At 43.1% G+C, this 18,547-nt stretch overlaps 1 protein-coding gene across 1 annotated transcript in view; it reads right to left on the bottom strand.

The window, feature by feature from the left end:
- Window positions 1-10,535: 10,535 nt before the first annotated feature.
- dcc (DCC netrin 1 receptor) overlaps window positions 10,536-18,547 on the bottom strand; it is a gene marked incomplete at both ends in the record, with an annotated part of 180,812 nt that continues 172,800 nt past the window's right edge. Inside the window, one exon of the mRNA XM_079814224.1 lies at window positions 10,536-10,625. Within this exon, the coding sequence (XP_079670350.1) occupies window positions 10,536-10,625 (90 nt within the window). The remainder of the gene's footprint in view (window positions 10,626-18,547) is intronic.

Raw genomic sequence — 18,547 nt, 5'->3', positions numbered from 1 at the left:
ATCTACAACACCCTCACAATGCCTTACCAACCATCTACAACACCCTCACACTGTCTTATCAACCATCTACAACACCCTCACAATGCCTTATCAACCATCAACAACACCCTCACAATGCCTTACCAACCATCTACAACACCCTCACACTGTCTTATCAACCATCTACAACACCCTCACACTGTCTTATCAACCATCTACAACACCCTCACACTGTCTTATCAACCATCTACAACACCCTCACAATGCCTTACCAACCATCTACAACACCCTCACAACGCCTTATCAACCATCTACAACACCCTTACAATGCCTTATCAACCATCTACAACACCCTCACAATGCCTTACCAACCATCTACAACACCCTCACACTGTCTTATCAACCATCTACAACACCCTCACAATGCCTTACCAACCATCTACAACACCCTCACACTGTCTTATCAACCATCTACAACACCCTCACACTGTCTTATCAACCATCTACAACACCCTCACACTGTCTTATCAACCATCTACAACACCCTCACAATGCCTTACCAACCATCTACAACACCCTCACAACGCCTTACCAACCATCTACAACACCCTCACAATGCCTTATCAACCATCTACAACACCCTCACAATGTCTTACCAACCATCTACAACACCCTCACAATGCCTTACCAACCATCTACAACACCCTCACAATGCCTTACCAACCATCTACAACACCCTCACACTGTCTTATCAACCATCTACAACACCCTCACAATGCCTTACCAACCATCTACAACACCCTCACAATGCCTTACCAACCATCTACAACACCCTCACAACGCCTTACCAACCATCTACAACACCCTCACAATGCCTTACCAACCATCTACAACACCCTCACAATGCCTTATCAACCATCTACAACACCCTCACACTGTCTTATCAACCATCTACAACACCCTCACAATGCCTTATCAACCATCAACAACACCCTCACAATGCCTTACCAACCATCTACAACACCCTCACAATGCCTTACCAACCATCTACAACACCCTCACAATGCCTTACCAACCATCTACAACACCCTCACAATGCCTTACCAACCATCTACAACACCCTCACACTGTCTTATCAACCATCTACAACACCCTCACAATGCCTTATCAACCATCAACAACACCCTCACAATGCCTTACCAACCATCTACAACACCCTCACACTGTCTTATCAACCATCTACAACACCCTCACAATGCCTTATCAACCATCAACAACACCCTCACAATGCCTTACCAACCATCTACAACACCCTCACAATGCCTTATCAACCATCTACAACACCCTCACAATGCCTTATCAACCATCTACAACACCCTCACAATGCCTTATCAACCATCTACAACACCCTCACAATGCCTTATCAACCATCAACAACACCCTCACAATGCCTTACCAACCATCTACAACACCCTCACAATGCCTTACCAACCATCTACAACACCCTCACAATGCCTTACCAACCATCTACAACACCCTCACAACGCCTTACCAACCATCTACAACACCCTCACACTGTCTTACCAACCATCTACAACACCCTCACAATGCCTTATCAACCATCAACAACACCCTCACAATGCCTTACCAACCATCTACAACACCCTCACAATGCCTTACCAACCATCTACAACACCCTCACAATGCCTTACCAACCATCTACAACACCCTCACAACGCCTTACCAACCATCTACAACACCCTCACACTGTCTTACCAACCATCTACAACACCCTCACACTGTCTTACCAACCATCAACAACACCCTCACAATGCCTTACCAACCATCTACAACACCCTCACAACGCCTTATCAACCATCTACAACACCCTCACAATGCCTTACCAACCATCTACAACACCCTCACACTGTCTTATCAACCATCTACAACACCCTCACAATGCCTTATCAACCATCTACAACACCCTCACAATGCCTTACCAACCATCTACAACACCCTCACAACGCCTTATCAACCATCTACAACACCCTCACAATGCCTTACCAACCATCTACAACACCCTCACAACGCCTTATCAACCATCTACAACACCCTCACAATGCCTTACCAACCATCTACAACACCCTCACACTGTCTTATCAACCATCTACAACACCCTCACAATGCCTTACCAACCATCAACAACACCCTCACAATGCCTTACCAACCATCTACAACACCCTCACAACGCCTTATCAACCATCTACAACACCCTCACAATGCCTTACCAACCATCTACAACACCCTCACACTGTCTTATCAACCATCTACAACACCCTCACAACGCCTTATCAACCATCTACAACACCCTCACACTGTCTTATCAACCATCTACAACACCCTCACAATGCCTTATCAACCATCAACAACACCCTCACAATGCCTTACCAACCATCTACAACACCCTCACAACGCCTTATCAACCATCTACAACACCCTCACAATGCCTTACCAACCATCTACAACACCCTCACACTGTCTTATCAACCATCTACAACACCCTCACAATGCCTTATCAACCATCTACAACACCCTCACAATGCCTTACCAACCATCTACAACACCCTCACAACGCCTTATCAACCATCTACAACACCCTCACAATGCCTTACCAACCATCTACAACACCCTCACAACGCCTTATCAACCATCTACAACACCCTCACAATGCCTTACCAACCATCTACAACACCCTCACACTGTCTTATCAACCATCTACAACACCCTCACAATGCCTTACCAACCATCTACAACACCCTCACAACGCCTTATCAACCATCTACAACACCCTCACAATGCCTTACCAACCATCTACAACACCCTCACACTGTCTTATCAACCATCTACAACACCCTCACAATGCCTTACCAACCATCTACAACACCCTCACAATGCCTTATCAACCATCTACAACACCCTCACAATGCCTTACCAACCATCTACAACACCCTCACAACGCCTTATCAACCATCTACAACACCCTCACAATGCCTTACCAACCATCTACAACACCCTCACAACGCCTTATCAACCATCTACAACACCCTCACAATGCCTTACCAACCATCTACAACACCCTCACACTGTCTTATCAACCATCTACAACACCCTCACAATGCCTTACCAACCATCTACAACACCCTCACACTGTCTTATCAACCATCTACAACACCCTCACAATGCCTTATCAACCATCAACAACACCCTCACAATGCCTTACCAACCATCTACAACACCCTCACAATGTCTTACCAAACATCAACAACAGACTTTTTGAGTTACTTTTTCAGGAAGTCATGCAACATTGTAACATTACTTTTAAAAATGTAACTTTCTTTCCCCAACACTGCAGACGCAAATAGACAAAGTGCTATAAAACACACACTCAAATGTGTCTTTTGGATGTTTTCTTTACATTAGTTTCTATGAAAATAGACCCTGAACTGCCCCGTGAACATTGCCTGTAACCCCTCGTCTTAACTCAGCATCTGATGTGATATGTGATGTTGAAGCGGCTCGCCGGGTCTGGATCAGAGCCAGTGTGTCCCGGTCCTCCAGGAGGGGCGTCTGATGGGCACAGTGTCTCTACACCGGAGAAATCTCCTCCTGCATCTGCTGGAGCATATGTCACGCACGGCCTCCATTAATCACAGCCCTTTACAAGACATCTGCTGTGTGGCGCGCGCTGCGGGTTATTCCTGGACTCATCTCTGACTGCAGTGTGTGTGTGTGTGTGTGTGTGTGTGTGATTCGTCCAGCTTCACAGGTTTATTGTGCTGATTAACAGTGGCGGGCAGCTGAATGCTGGACCTTCTGACCGCACCTGAGGCTGTGATCAACATCACAGAGGGTTTGCCGGATTCACTTCAGTTCTGAGCGCCTCAGAGTGACTCCAGATCAACCCAGAAACCTTCACAACAAACAACAGCAGAGCACTCTAGAACTTCATCACAACACAGTCAACGGTTCTGCTGTTTTAGGACAAAGACTTGAGGACTTTTAAGAGTTGACAGAGGGATGGAGGGATGGATGGAGGGATATATGGATATATGGATGGATAGATGGATGGAGGGATATATTGCTGGATAGATGGATATATGGATGGATAGATGGATATATGGATGAATGGAGGGATAGATGGATGGATAGATGGATATATGGATGGATGGAGGGATATGTGGATGGATAGATGGATATATGGATGGATGGAGGGATATGTGGATGGATAGATGGATATATGGATGGATGGAGGGATATGTGGATGGATAGATGGATATATGGATGGATGGAGGGATATGTGGATGGATAGATGGATATATGATAGATGGATATATGGATGGATAGATGGATTTATGGATAGATGGATATATGGATGGATAGATGGATGGATATATGGATGATAGATGGATATATGGATGGATGGAGGGATATATGGATGGATATATGGATATATGGATAGATGGATATATGGATGGATAGATGGATATATGGATGGATGGAGGGATATGTGGATGGATAGATGGATATATGGATAGATGGATATATGGATAGATGGATATATGGATGGATGGATGGATATGTGGATGGATATATGGATATATGGATAGATGGATATATGGATGGATAGATGGATATATGGATGGATGGAGGGATATGTGGATGGATAGATGGATATATGGATAGATGGATATATGGATGGATAGATGGATTTATGGATGGATAGATGGATTTATGGATGGATAGATGGATTTATGGATGGATAGATGGATTTATGGATGGATAGATGGTTATATGGAAGATAGATGGATATATGGATGGATAGATGGATAGATGGATGGAGGGATATATGGATGGATAGATGGATGGATATATGGATGGATAGATGGATATATGGATGGATGGAGGGATATATGGATGGATATATGGATAGATGGATGGATGGATGGATGGATGGATGGAGGGATATGTGGATGGATAGATGGATATATGGATGGATGGAGGGATATGTGGATGGATAGATGGATTTATGGATGGATAGATGGATTTATGGATGGATAGATGGATATATGGATGGATAGATGGATTTATGGATGGATAGATGGATTTATGGATGGATAGATGGATTTATGGATGGATAGATGGATTTATGGATAGATGGATATATGGATCGATAGATGGATATATGGAAGATATATGGATATATGGATGGATAGATGGATGGAGGGAATATGGATGGATAGATGGATGGATATATGGATGGATAGATGGATAGATGGATGGATGGATGGATGGATATGTGGATGGATAGATGGATGGATGGAGGGATATGTGGATGGATAGATGGATATATGGATAAATGGATATATGGATGGATAGATGGATTTATGGATAGATGGATATATGGATGATAGATGGATTTATGGATTTATGGATAGATGGATATATGGATGGATAGATGGATAAATGGATGAAGGGAAATATGGATGGAGGGATATATGGATGGAGGGATATATGGATGGATATATGGATGGATGGAGGGATATATGGATGGATAGATGGATATATGGATGGATGGATATATGGATGGATAGACAGATGGATGGAGGGATAAATGGATGGATAGATGGATATATGGATGGATAGATGGATGGATGGATAGATGGATATATGGATGGATAGACAGATGGATGGAGGGATAAATGGATGGATAGATGGATGGATGGATATATGGATGGATAGATGGATGGAGGGATATATGGATGGATAGATGGATGGATGGATAGATGGATATATGGATGGAGGGATATATGGATGGATGGAGGGATATATGGATGGATAGATGGATATATGGATGGAGGGATGGATGGATGGATAGATGGATGGATGGATAGACAGCTGGATGGAGGGATATATGGATTAATAGATGGATATATGAATAGATGGATATATGGATGGATAGATGGATGGAGGGATATTTGGATGGATAGATGGATGGATGGATAGATGGATATATGGATGGAGGGATATATGGATGGATAGATGGATGGATGGATATATGGATGGATAGATGGATATATGGATGGAGGGATATATGGATGGAGGGATGGATGGATGGATAGACAGATGGATGGAGGGATATATGGATTAATAGATGGATATATTGATGGATAGATGGATGGAGGGATATATGGATAAATGGATGGAGGGATATATGGATGGATAGATGGATATATGGATGGAGGGATGGATAGAGAGATAGATAGATGGATAGATAGATAGATAGATAGATAGATAGATAGATAGATAGATAGATCATGTACCCGACTGAAGTCAAACACAAACTCTGTTTATTATCAAAGGCTTTATTTATCAAACAAAAAGAATGCACCATTCAAATAACATTTCTATATAAAAAGGAACATGTGACTGTTCTACAGTGCATTACAAAACCAGGAGTCGTATACAAGATCATGGGCAGAAGAGCCGGAGGGTTCAGCGGCTCCGCCCCTCAGCTCTCAGTGGCTCCGCCCCTCAGCTCTCAGCGGCTCCGCCCCTCAGCTCTCAATCACTACTCTAATTTGGTAACGACGCTAAAATTGGACAATTTAAGGATGAAGTAAAATACACATAATTATGATTCCTCCTCTCATATTTTCACGCCAACATTTGCCTTCTGATTCTATAATTAACACGGCTAATTAGTCACTCGATGAAGGTGTTTCATCATTAAATCCATCCCATCAGCCCCAGCACTGGAGAATCAGTGTTCAATCACAGATGTACATCCCATAACAGCAGATCATGTGACAGAAACTAGCAGATGGAGGATATTTGCTCTGGTTTTAAGCACAAACTTAATCTCTCCAGTAAATGTGTCCTGATTTATGAACGTTTAGAGAACGGAACATGTAAACTACTCAGAAGACCTGAAATCTAGCGCACAAGTCATATGACCTGTCGTGATCACATGGTTTGGAACATCATGTTTTCAGGTGAACTGGTCCATTAAAGGTGCAGTGTGTAATATTTATGAGGATCTATTAACAGAAATGCCATAACTATGTTCTCACTGTGTATAAATGTTTTTATGACCTTAGAATGAGCCGTTTCTATCTACACACACAGCAGGGTCTCTTACAGTGAAGCCGCCATTTTGTGCCGGCATGTTTCTACGGAAGCCCTAAAGGGACAAACTTCTCTACAGAGCGCTAGCTACTCTCTGCTGTCTCACATGACGACATATTTGTCCTGTTTGGGCCACCGTAGCTTCTCTATGACGCTCAAGCGACTGACTCTAGGGGTTGCAGCCTTTAGCCTCCTTGTTAGAGCGCCCGACTCTCATGCAGGCGGACCCGGGTTCGAGCCCCGCTTGGAGCGGGTGGTGTGAACAGGAGGGGTTATATTGGTGCCGTGACCCGGATGGGAGTGAGGTTTAGGGGTGAGTGTAACGGAGGTCAGCAAGTAGTCGCTGTGCGAGTAAACCTCACTCCTCTGAGCTCAAGAGATGCTCTAGCGACTGACACTAGGGGTTGCAGCCTTTAGCCTCATTGTAATGCTGTGTTCACACCAAACGCGAATAGAGCGTCAAAATCGCGTCTACTTTAACGCGTGAACATTTTCAATCCATTTGCGCGTCCACGGCAAATTGGACACGCATAGAGCGTGTCCAATTTGGAGCGTTTGAAGCAAAATAATCGCACGTTCAAGGCGCTCCAGGAGAAATATGTTGTAAAACACCACTCTGCCTCTTTTCCTTTTCATTCAAATATATATATTAATCATTAATAGCCACACAAATGTGGTCCAGGCAACTCCTACATTATCTTCACTGCATGTATATTTAAATATCCTTAAAAAATACAGTTATGAAACTTCTCTTTGCCCTCAGTCCAAACGATTTGGCAGACAACAAATTATAGATTCATGAGAGCAAAGATCGTCCGTTAGATCCACACAAGATGCACCAGGACATCAGAGCCAGCGGCAGACGGCAGAAGGACTGGCTGAGGAAAGGCTGCTCTCGCTGGGGTTAATGAGCACTGAGCACCCGGTGATCGCCTGGATCTCACAACTCCACAAACACAAGATTATTTTTTATAATAGGCGCTCTCGTTATAAATAAACCACAGATTTGAGCTTTAAACAACTACATTATCACCTGAAAAAGTCTTAAAACTAAATTTTGGGACTCAATAGTAGTATTTTAAATTATGCAGGGTTTCTCATCACGTCACTTCACCATGTGACCGCAGAGAGCAGGCTCCTGATTGGTTAACGCGGCGCGAATTGACGCCAAAGTTCAGATGTTTCAACTCGGGCGTCAGACGCGAATTCGCTTCAAATGCGTGAATGCACAAAAAGCACCACTCGCGCATAACGCGCGTATCGTGCAAGACGCTCAATTCGCGCAAACTGGACGCGCGAATGGCGCGTTTATCGCGCCGCAGGACCTCCAGACGCACGTCAACGTGCCTTTCTATTGACTTAACATGGAAATCACTCGCGCCAGACGCTCTATTCGTGTCCGGTGTGAACGCAGCATTAGAGCGCCCGACTCTCATGCGGGCGGACCCGGGTTCGAGCCCCGCTTGGAGTGGGTGGTGTGAACAGGAGGGGTTATATTGGTGCCGTGACCCGGATGGGAGTGAGGTTTAGGGGTGTAAGTAACGGAGGTCAGCAAGTAGTCGCTGTGCGAGTAAACCTCACTCCTCTGATCTCAAAGAGATGCTCTAGTGACTGATGGGGTTTTGGTTTTCTTGCCACTGTCGCCTCTGGCTTGGCTTCCTCAATTGGGGACACTAAATTGTTCAACTAAATATCCAAATAAATCTAATTATTAAACTAAATTAACCATATAAACTAAATTACTGATCTAATTATTGATCTAAAGCCCACACTGTCACTATATGATAATTGAAATGAACTGATGACATCACTGTTTTCTCCGGAATGGCTATACGGCTGAATAATAATAATAATCTGTAGCATTATTTTCCTGTTTAACACTGTAAAGCTGCTTTGAAAACAATCTGCATTGTTGCAAGCGCTATATAAATAAAGTTGACTTGACTAGCGACTGACACTAGAGGTTGCAGCCTTTATCCTCCTTGTTAGAGCGTCTGACTCTCATGCGGGCGGACCCGGGTTCGAGCCCCGCTTGGAGCGGGCAGTTTGAACAGGAGGGTGAGCATTGGGCGGGTGCAATTCACAACCTCACCACTAGATGCCGCTAAAACTTACACACTGCACCTTTAAAGCAGGAATTGCAACTCTTCTCTGTGAAAACTCTTCTTCCTCAGTGTTTCGGTCTTGTTTTCCAGCACAAATATGCGAGATTACACTTAAAACAAGAACAAATATCTAATCTTGTTTTCCCTTTGAATTCAGATTATTTTTCTGACTGCACTGGAAGATATTTGCTCTGGTTTTAAACACAAACTCACTTAATTTTGATGCATTTTAAATTATAAACACGTCATTTTGCTGCTCCTCCAGTAAATGTGTCTTTATGTAAGGATGTTTAGAGAACGAAACACTGAGGAAGAACATAATGTTTTGCATTGAACAGGCTGGATTTCAGACGGAACATGGAATGTCGTTGATCACATTAAGCATGACGCACAAAAAACGTTAGACAACCAAAGGTGTGTTATGATGCTGACGCACAAATATCCTCCAATCTTCACGATGAAAAACACAGTGAAAGTCCGTCCCAGAATTCTCCCAATGGGTAAATAAAAGCTCTACGTTGTGTTCATAAATTACAGTGAAAGGAACACTAAATCATATATTAAATATATCGGTAGAAACCCAATCAATCGCTCGGGGCATCTGTACAGTAAAAAACAGCGTCTGTCCGCGTGTCATGTAACACACACACACGCATGAGAAAAATATCAAATATCGGGACGCGCTCCAGCTTCCATCGTGTCCTGCAGCGGCGTTCATCTTCTTCTGTCTCGCGGCTTCAGGAAATAAATAAGATGAGCAAAAAGTCAACAAAATATAGATATAGGCACATAAAAAAGTCTCTTTTGCACACATAACAAAACGGTTTAAACGCAGACCAAAAGAGAAATGAGAAGCAGCTCGTTGGTTTGGGATTCGACACATTAGGATAATAAAGTCCGTGAAAACTCAGCTGAAACCGAAGCACTCCAGTGTGAACATAACCTCCTCAGGACAGGGTTTTGGCAGCAATAGATTGGCGAGACGTCCACGAAGGGCTCAGAAGTTCTGCGTTTGGGCGACTCCCAGACATGGGGTCGAATCCCGTCAGAGAAGGGCTTCCATTAGCGGATTAAACTCATGAATCCTGGCGAGTGAACGGGTATAAAATCTCAGACAGTGTTAGAAAAGCGTTCGGTTTGGAGTCTTTTCCCTTTCTCCGTCCCGTTTCAGGGGTTTCTGTGGATGAGCGTGTGACCGCGAGAATAGAAGCGTTCCCTCGCTCGAGGTGTGTGTGTTCCCCTGCGGATGCGGCGTGTGAGTGTGTGTTAAAAGGCTGAACCCGTGATGGCGTTGAGCTGCTTCATCAGACCCTCCAGACTCGCCATCTGCTCGCTCAGATCGTCCTGCTCGTACACCTGCAACCACAGAAGAAGACCACCGTCAGAACATGCTTTACCCTGTAAACACACGCGTGCGTGTGTGTGTGTGTGTTAAGCGCCCGAAGGCTGCGTTTAACATGCATCATTGACATTGCACTCCTAATGGTTCCAGAAGGGCTTTTAACCAGTTTTATTACCGGTTCTTAAAAGAAATGCTTTTTTTCTTATTGTGAAGAACATTTTAATAAACATTTTCCCACTATAAAGAACCTGGAAAAGATTCCAAGATGTTAAAGGTTCTTCAGAATTAGTTCGCCCTCCCTCCACCCCCAAACCAGACTGATTTTAACCCATTGCGTTTCGATCACACCGGTGTGATTATAACGTTTAACTTCTTAACCCACAGCGGATCATGGGTGTTAATGGAAGTGGGCATGTCTGTTGTTTTACACAAAATATTCAATCAACTATCACAAACTATGCATCATTTGAAAGCTAAAACACTTTTTTTTGCAATAAAAACACCAGAGAGGAAAGGGTTAAATGAAATGCTAAACGACCGGCCATTTAGACATCTTTCATCTCCTGTGGTTCAGATCAAATCGGACGAAACCAATAAACAGCAGCATACATGTCAGTGGAAGAGTCCACTCTTCAAAATGCATCCCACTTTTTAATCCAAAAACAATAAAAAATAGGGAAAAAAACTACAAATTCTCCTTTGTTTACATGAGCGTTTTGAGTTAGAGTAATCAATCATGTCCATTTTCAATGAAATATCGATTCTAATCAGTATTCTCCCCTGCAAGATTAGACTCTTCCACTATTGTTGAGCCCTCCCTCGTCTCTCTCCTCCAATCACAGGCTATCTGAGGAGTCATTATATAAAGGAAGCGCATTACTGGCTCCACCAGGTGTCAGTCAAAGCGCCCATGGTTTTCATTGGATAATGTCAGTCAATGCCTAGCCAGCAAAGGTTTGATTGATGGATGTAGTAACCAATCAAAAGGCATTGTCTTGCGCAGTTTCTGTACGCAGTGTTGGTGAATAGACTCTATGACAGACTGTTTTTATCAACTAAATGAGTTCTTTACACTTTGTATATTCTATAAATAGTTGCTTTAGTTTTTCAGTAACTGTATATCCATTATAGTTAACAGTTTATTGCAGATTTATTTGAATGAAAAACTACTGTTTACAATTGCAAATGTTCTGAAATAAATGGCCTTTTTGAAAGGACACCTAGACTTTTCTTTACATAAAAGCTCACAGAAGCTCCATTACTGAGAGAATCATCATCATATCTCAATCAAAACATGATCAGACATTCAGTTTTATATTTAGGTTAGTTTCAGGCTCTTAACATTAAAGTCTCATAATTTTCCCTTACATGTATATTTGACCTTGTTTTACTCATGTACTACTTTGAGTTATTGTGACTCTTGAGTAACAACATTTCAAGTGTCTAGATTAAAATAAGAGCAGATTCATGAATATAAACCATAGGGTTTAAGAGCTGCAGACCTTTTTATTTGGGTATGTCGTTTTCAGAAAACTCTCAAAAATAGTGGCGTAGATTAAGAGGTTAATGCGTCGCTGATACACTCTCAGAAAAAAAAGGTACAAATCTGTCACTGGGGCAGTACCCTTGGGTACAAAAGTGAAAAATATACCCCTAAATGGTACATAATAGTACATTAAAGGTTCATATTAGTATTTAAGCGTGTACAGATTAGTACCTTTTAGCTTTTGTACCTTAGGGTGCTGCCCCAGTGACAGCTTTGTACCTTTTTTTTCTGAGAGTGTACTCAAACATGCTTTCGCGCTCAGTGCTTTTCATACATCGCAACTATTCAGTGTTTTCAACGACAAAATGTTTATTTGAGGTTTCAGAGATTTAACCGCTTAACTGTCACCGTGGCCTGGCGCTTTTTTTCGTATCATATATTTGAGTAATTATCATAAATCAGGTATCATTCGAAAGCTTACGAACTCAAAACTCATCCTGTGAAAACCGTTTTGAAATCGGACGTTGCGTTACCATGGAAACGGTACATTATTCTGGCGGCTCCTCCCCTAGTGGGCGGTGTCATGTTTCATATCACAACATTTATTTTAACGACTTTATAATCAAAATCTTTTCTAATCTTGACAAAACACATATCGTCGGAAAGGTCTGAGTCTCAAGGGTCCACATTTGGGGACTGTTTTGTGATATTTGGACAGAAATGTACAGGAAACTGCATTAAAAAAAACAATAAATGGAAAGTGTGTGACACCCGGTGGCTGTTTTTGGTACAGCGCCTAAACAACATCTCATGGGGACTTCAATTTCAAATCAACTTCAAATTTGTAACACAACTTAGTTAGACATATGGCTTTGATTTTAGAGTAATTTTATAGTAAAACATTTTTTGTAAAATATATATTTTATATAAAATAAAAATATTTATTACAGTATTTTTCATTTAGAGTAAATTTAAACTACCATAACTTTTTCATACTTTCATATTTTGAAATGCTTTCACTTAAGCAATAATCTGCTGAGCATAGACAACATTTGAAGATGTTTAACAATATCTGTAATACTTTCATCAACCAAAAAGTTTTAAAGGGTGAAATGTAAATATTATTAGTGAGTTAGAACTCTATTCTTATTTAAATGAACGAGTGCTCTATTGAGATCACCACAGGTAAAACATGCTTTTCTTACTTTAGTGTTTCTGTCTTTCCAGTCCAAATATATACAAATTCTTAAATCAAGATGCTTTTACTAAGGAAAATTACATGTTTTTTTATTGATATCTGGGGGAAAATTGATTTTTTAGCTTGAAACAAACCAAATTATCTGCCAATGTGGTTAGAAAAACAATCTTGTGTCTGTTTGGGACTGAAACAAGATTGAAAACAGAAACACTATTATTGTTCTCACCCCATTGGCAGATACATTTGGTTTGTTTTAAGCAAAAACTCATTTTATTTTCCAGAAAATAAGAAAAAATATCTAATGTAACTTAACTTATCTAGTAAATGCATCTTGATTTAAGACTTTTTAGATATAATTAGACTAGAAACAAGACAAAAATACTAAATAAGAGCATGTTTTGTCCAGGACAAGGGAGAGGTTTGAGCATAAGTGGACCAAAGTTCAAAGCAAAGCGAGATGTTTTCTCTCTTTAAGGACTACAACAAACAGCTGGTCAGGACTACAACGAGTCAGTGACATCACCACCCCTAACATTTGCATAACCCCGCCCCCGGAGCATGTGGAGTTGCTGTAGTCGAGCTCGAGCTGTCGCCCGTCTCTCACATTTATTGATACGGTACGAACACAAACGCATCAGTTATAACCGTAATTACACTAAACTATCCCTGTTCTCTCTCCATCAGCAGATATTCTCTGGCTCATCTTACCCCACTCTTCTTCTAGAGTCTCTCCATCATTGACTCCGGTTTGACTATAAAGGGCTGAACAGTTTCAGTGTGTGTGTGTGTGTGTGTGTGGTCATCAGAGCTGCTAACATGAGCTCTTGAAGCTCCGCCCTCTTCCTGAAAGGGGGCGGGGAGCAGCAGCTCATTTGCATTTAAAGGGACACACACAAATACATGTTTTTGCTCACAGGAATATAAGACACTTTACTGTATATTCACATAGAGAACAGATTATCTGCACTGGAGTGTGTGTGTGTGTGTGTGTGTGTACAGCTGATCTACACTGAAGTGTGTGTGTGTGTGTGTGTGTGTGTAGAGCTGATCTACACTGGAGGAATATTACACTGTTGTAATATGTGTCTAGATTTAAAACCACATTTGGAAGTGGCTCAGAACAGATGTGAAAGTCGTATCTTGTGTGTGTGTGTGTGTGTGTGTGAACAGTATCTGATCTCTGACCGATGAGAGTTTATGTGCGGGTCTCCGGAGATTCAGAGAAACTTTTAACGCTTCAGAGCGAACCGGTTTGGAAAGGTCACTGTGATATTGAAGACTTGAAGCGCTTTATGAGCTCATGCATTAGCGCATGACCTTCAGATCCATCGCAAACAATTAGTGTGGTTATTGCATCAATATCCCAGGGCCGTTATTGGTTATCTATGAGCGGACCGGAGGGCCTTGAGCTCCATCTATAACATCAGACCTCGTCTGTCAAACGGCCCGTGTAAAACCCCACCGTGAGGTCACGACCTCAGAGATGCCTCACATGCTTTAAAAACAGCGCAGATCTGAAGTTAGACACGCAGCACAAAACAACATAAACCGCAGTTTACCCGTTCAAAACATGATCGATCAGAGGCTTAACCTCCTCAAAAATACATTGCCTATATATAGACCCATGTGTGGATCCTTTCACTTCACCATAACGGGAAGCAGGGTAGAAACTAATGCGGGCTTGGGGCAAAAACGCCACCAAAATGAATAAAAACACCCCGATTTTCAATATATAGGTGCAATGAATGATTCAATGACCTGTTGATGAAGTGAATCGGTTGAGTGAATGATTCAATGACCTGTTGATGAAGTGAATCGGTTGAGTGAATGATTTAATGACCTATTGATGAAGCGAATCGGTTGAGTGAATGATTCAATGACCTATTGATAAAGCGAATCGGTTGAGTGAATGATTTAATGACCTATTGATGAAGCGAATCGGTTGAGTGAATGATTCAATGACCTATTGATAAAGCGAATCGGTTGAGTGAATGATTCAATGACCTATTCATAAAGCGAATAGGTTGAGTGAATGATTCAATGACCTATTGATAAAACAAATCGGTTGAGTGAATGATTCAATGACCTATTGATAAAGTCGAGTCACTTGCTTCGTTCCTGAATAAGCCGTTTTGAATGAATCGGTTGAGTGAATGATTCAATGACCTATTGATAAAGCGAATCGGTTGAGTGAATGATTCAATGACCTATTGATAAAGCGAATCGGTTGAGTGAATGATTCAATGACCTATTGATAAAGCGAATCGGTTGAGTGAATGATTCAATGACCTATTGATAAAGTCGAATCACTTGCTTCGTTCCTGAATAAGCCGTTTTGAATGAATCGGTTGAGTGAATGATTCAATGACCTATTGATAAAGCGAATCGGTTGAGTGAATGATTCAATGACCTATTGATAAAGTCGAGTCACTTGCTTCGTTCCTGAATAAGCCGTTTTGAATGAATCGGTTGAGTGAATGATTCAATGACCTATTGATAAAGCGAATCGGTTGAGTGAATGAATCAATGACCTATTGATAAAGCGAATCGGTTGAGTGAATGAATCAATGACCTATTGATAAAGCGAATCGGTTGAGTGAATGATTCAATGACGTATTGATAAAGTGAATCGGTTGAGTGAATGATTCAATGACCTATTGATGAAGTGAATCGGTTGAGCGAATGATTCAATGACCTATTGATAAAGTGAATCGGTTGAGCGAATGATTCAATGACCTATTGATAAAGAGAATCGGTTGAGCGAATGATTCAGTGACCTATTGATAAAGTGAATCGGTTGAGCGAATGATTCAATGACCTACTGATAAAGCGAATCGGTTGAGTGAATGATTCAATTACTTATTGATAAAGCGAATCGGTTGAGTGAATGATTCAATAACCAATTGATAAAGCGAATCGGTTGAGCGAATGATTCAATGACCTATTGATAAAGTGAATCGGTTGAGCGAATAACTCAATGACCTACTGATAAAGCGAATCGGTTGAGCGAATGATTCAATGACCTATTGATAAAGTGAATCGGTTGAGTGAATGATATATGCGATGTAAACATTGCTAGTTATTATGTATCCCTCTGGCTAATCAAACAGCGGTCCTGTGGTATTAATGCTCTGGCTCGGCTCACACTATATGGCGTCATCGGGCCGGTGAAGTGTCCGATCCGTGTCAGTTTGTTTATTTGCTTCATCTCTGATGGGAAAAGGCCATTCCAATTAAACAGATATGTGTTGGATGGATAAATTCTCCTGACCTTTCCGTGTGAGCGCTCGCCTGACTCTCACTCTCTCTCCGTCCTCATCAGCGATAACTTCGTCTGAGGCCGAATCAAACCCCAGACACAAACTTCTCTCGTTACTGTCACAGTCTTCTCTGCCTCTTCAATGATTCACAATGAAGAGGCAACGTTTGCCACAGACGCTCAGGAAATATTAATGATTAGGAGCGTTAAGGCAAAGGCAGGGATGGGTTTTTGAATCACAGCTCCATCAATCATTCTTTCAGAGAAGGAAAGCGGGTCAGATTGTTGCTTGAGGTTTAAATTAAATGATTCTCGTTAGTGAGAAACCGTTATTAAAGCTTTCAGCTGACAGACGTGATTTAAAACGACTCCAAGAGTACAGACACTGTTTTAATCTTCATATTTCAACAATGAATTGGAGCTGAAACACTATTATATCAATAAAAAAGTTATTTAATTTTAACCTGTTCCTGTACCAATGCCATCCCATTCTCAATCCATAGGGTTTAATCGGCCACCCTTTGCAGCTCTAACAGCTTCAGCTCTTCTGGGAAGGTTTTCCTCAAGGTTTAGGAGTGTGTTCCCGCAAAGTTGGGAGCATGAAATTGTCCAAAATGCCTTGCATTAAGAGTTCCTTTCACTGGAACTAACCCCTGAAAACCCCCACCCCGTAATCCCCCCTCCACCAAACTTTACACTTGGCACAATGCAGTCAGGCAAGTCCCGTTCCCCTGGCAACCGCCAAACCCAGACTCGTCCATGGGATTGTCAGACAGAGAAGCGTGATTGGTCACTCAGAGAACACGTCTCCACTGCTCTAGAGTCCAGTGGCGGCGCGCTTTACCCCACTGCATCCCACGCTTTGGTGATGTAAGGCTTGGATGAGCTGCTCGGCCATGGAAACCCATTCTATGAAGCTCTACACACTGTTCTTGAGCTCATCTGAAGGCCACAGAAGTTTGGAGGTCTGGAGCTCTTGACTCTGCAGAAAGTTGGCCGCTTCTGTGACCCTCAGCATGTGCTGACCCCGCTCTGTGTCCCTCAGCATGTGCTGACCCCGCTCTGTGACCCTCAGCATGCGCTGACCCCGCTCTGTGACCCTCAGCATGTGCTGACCCCGCTCTGTGGCCCTTAGCATGAGCTGACCCTGCTCTGTGACCCTCAGCATGCACTGACCCCGCTCTGTGGCCCTTAGCATGCGCTGACCCCGCTCTGTGACCCTCAGCATGCACTGACCCCGCTCTGTGGCCCTTAGCATGTGCTGACCCCGCTCTGTGTCCCTCAGCATGTGCTGACCCCGCTCTGTGACCCTCAGCATGCGCTGACCCCGCTCTGTGACCCTCAGCATGCACTGACCCCGCTCTGTGTCCCTCAGCATGCACTGACCCCGCTCTGTGTCCCTCAGCATGCACTGACCCCGCTCTGTGACCCTCAGCATGAGCTGACCCTGCTCTGTGACCCTCAGCATGAGCTGACCCTGCTCTGTGACCCTCAGCATGAGCTGACCCTGCTCTGTGACCCTCAGCATGCACTGACCCCGCTCTGTGACCCTCAGCATGAGCTGACCCTGCTCTGTGACCCTCAGCATGCACTGACCCCGCTCTGTGACCCTCAGCATGTGCTGACCCCGCTCTGTGTCCCTCAGCATGCGCTGACCCCGCTCTGTGACCCTCAGCATGCACTGACCCCGCTCTGTGGCCCTTAGCATGTGCTGACCCCGCTCTGTGACCCTCAGCATGTGCTGACCCCGCTCTGTGGCCCTCAGCATGCGCTGACCCCGCTCTGTGACCCTCAGCATGTGCTGACCCCGCTCTGTGACCCTCAGCATGCACTGACCCCGCTCTGTGTCCCTCAGCATGCACTGACCCCGCTCTGTGTCCCTCAGCATGCACTGACCCCGCTCTGTGACCCTCAGCATGAGCTGACCCTGCTCTGTGACCCTCAGCATGAGCTGACCCTGCTCTGTGACCCTCAGCATGCACTGACCCCGCTC

Source organism: Gobio gobio, assembly GCF_949357685.1.
Source record: "Gobio gobio genome assembly, chromosome: 4".
Taxonomy (NCBI): Eukaryota; Metazoa; Chordata; class Actinopteri; order Cypriniformes; family Gobionidae; genus Gobio; species Gobio gobio.
The sequence above is the reverse complement of the archived record's forward strand: the minus strand, read 5'-3'. Positions and strand labels throughout refer to the sequence as shown.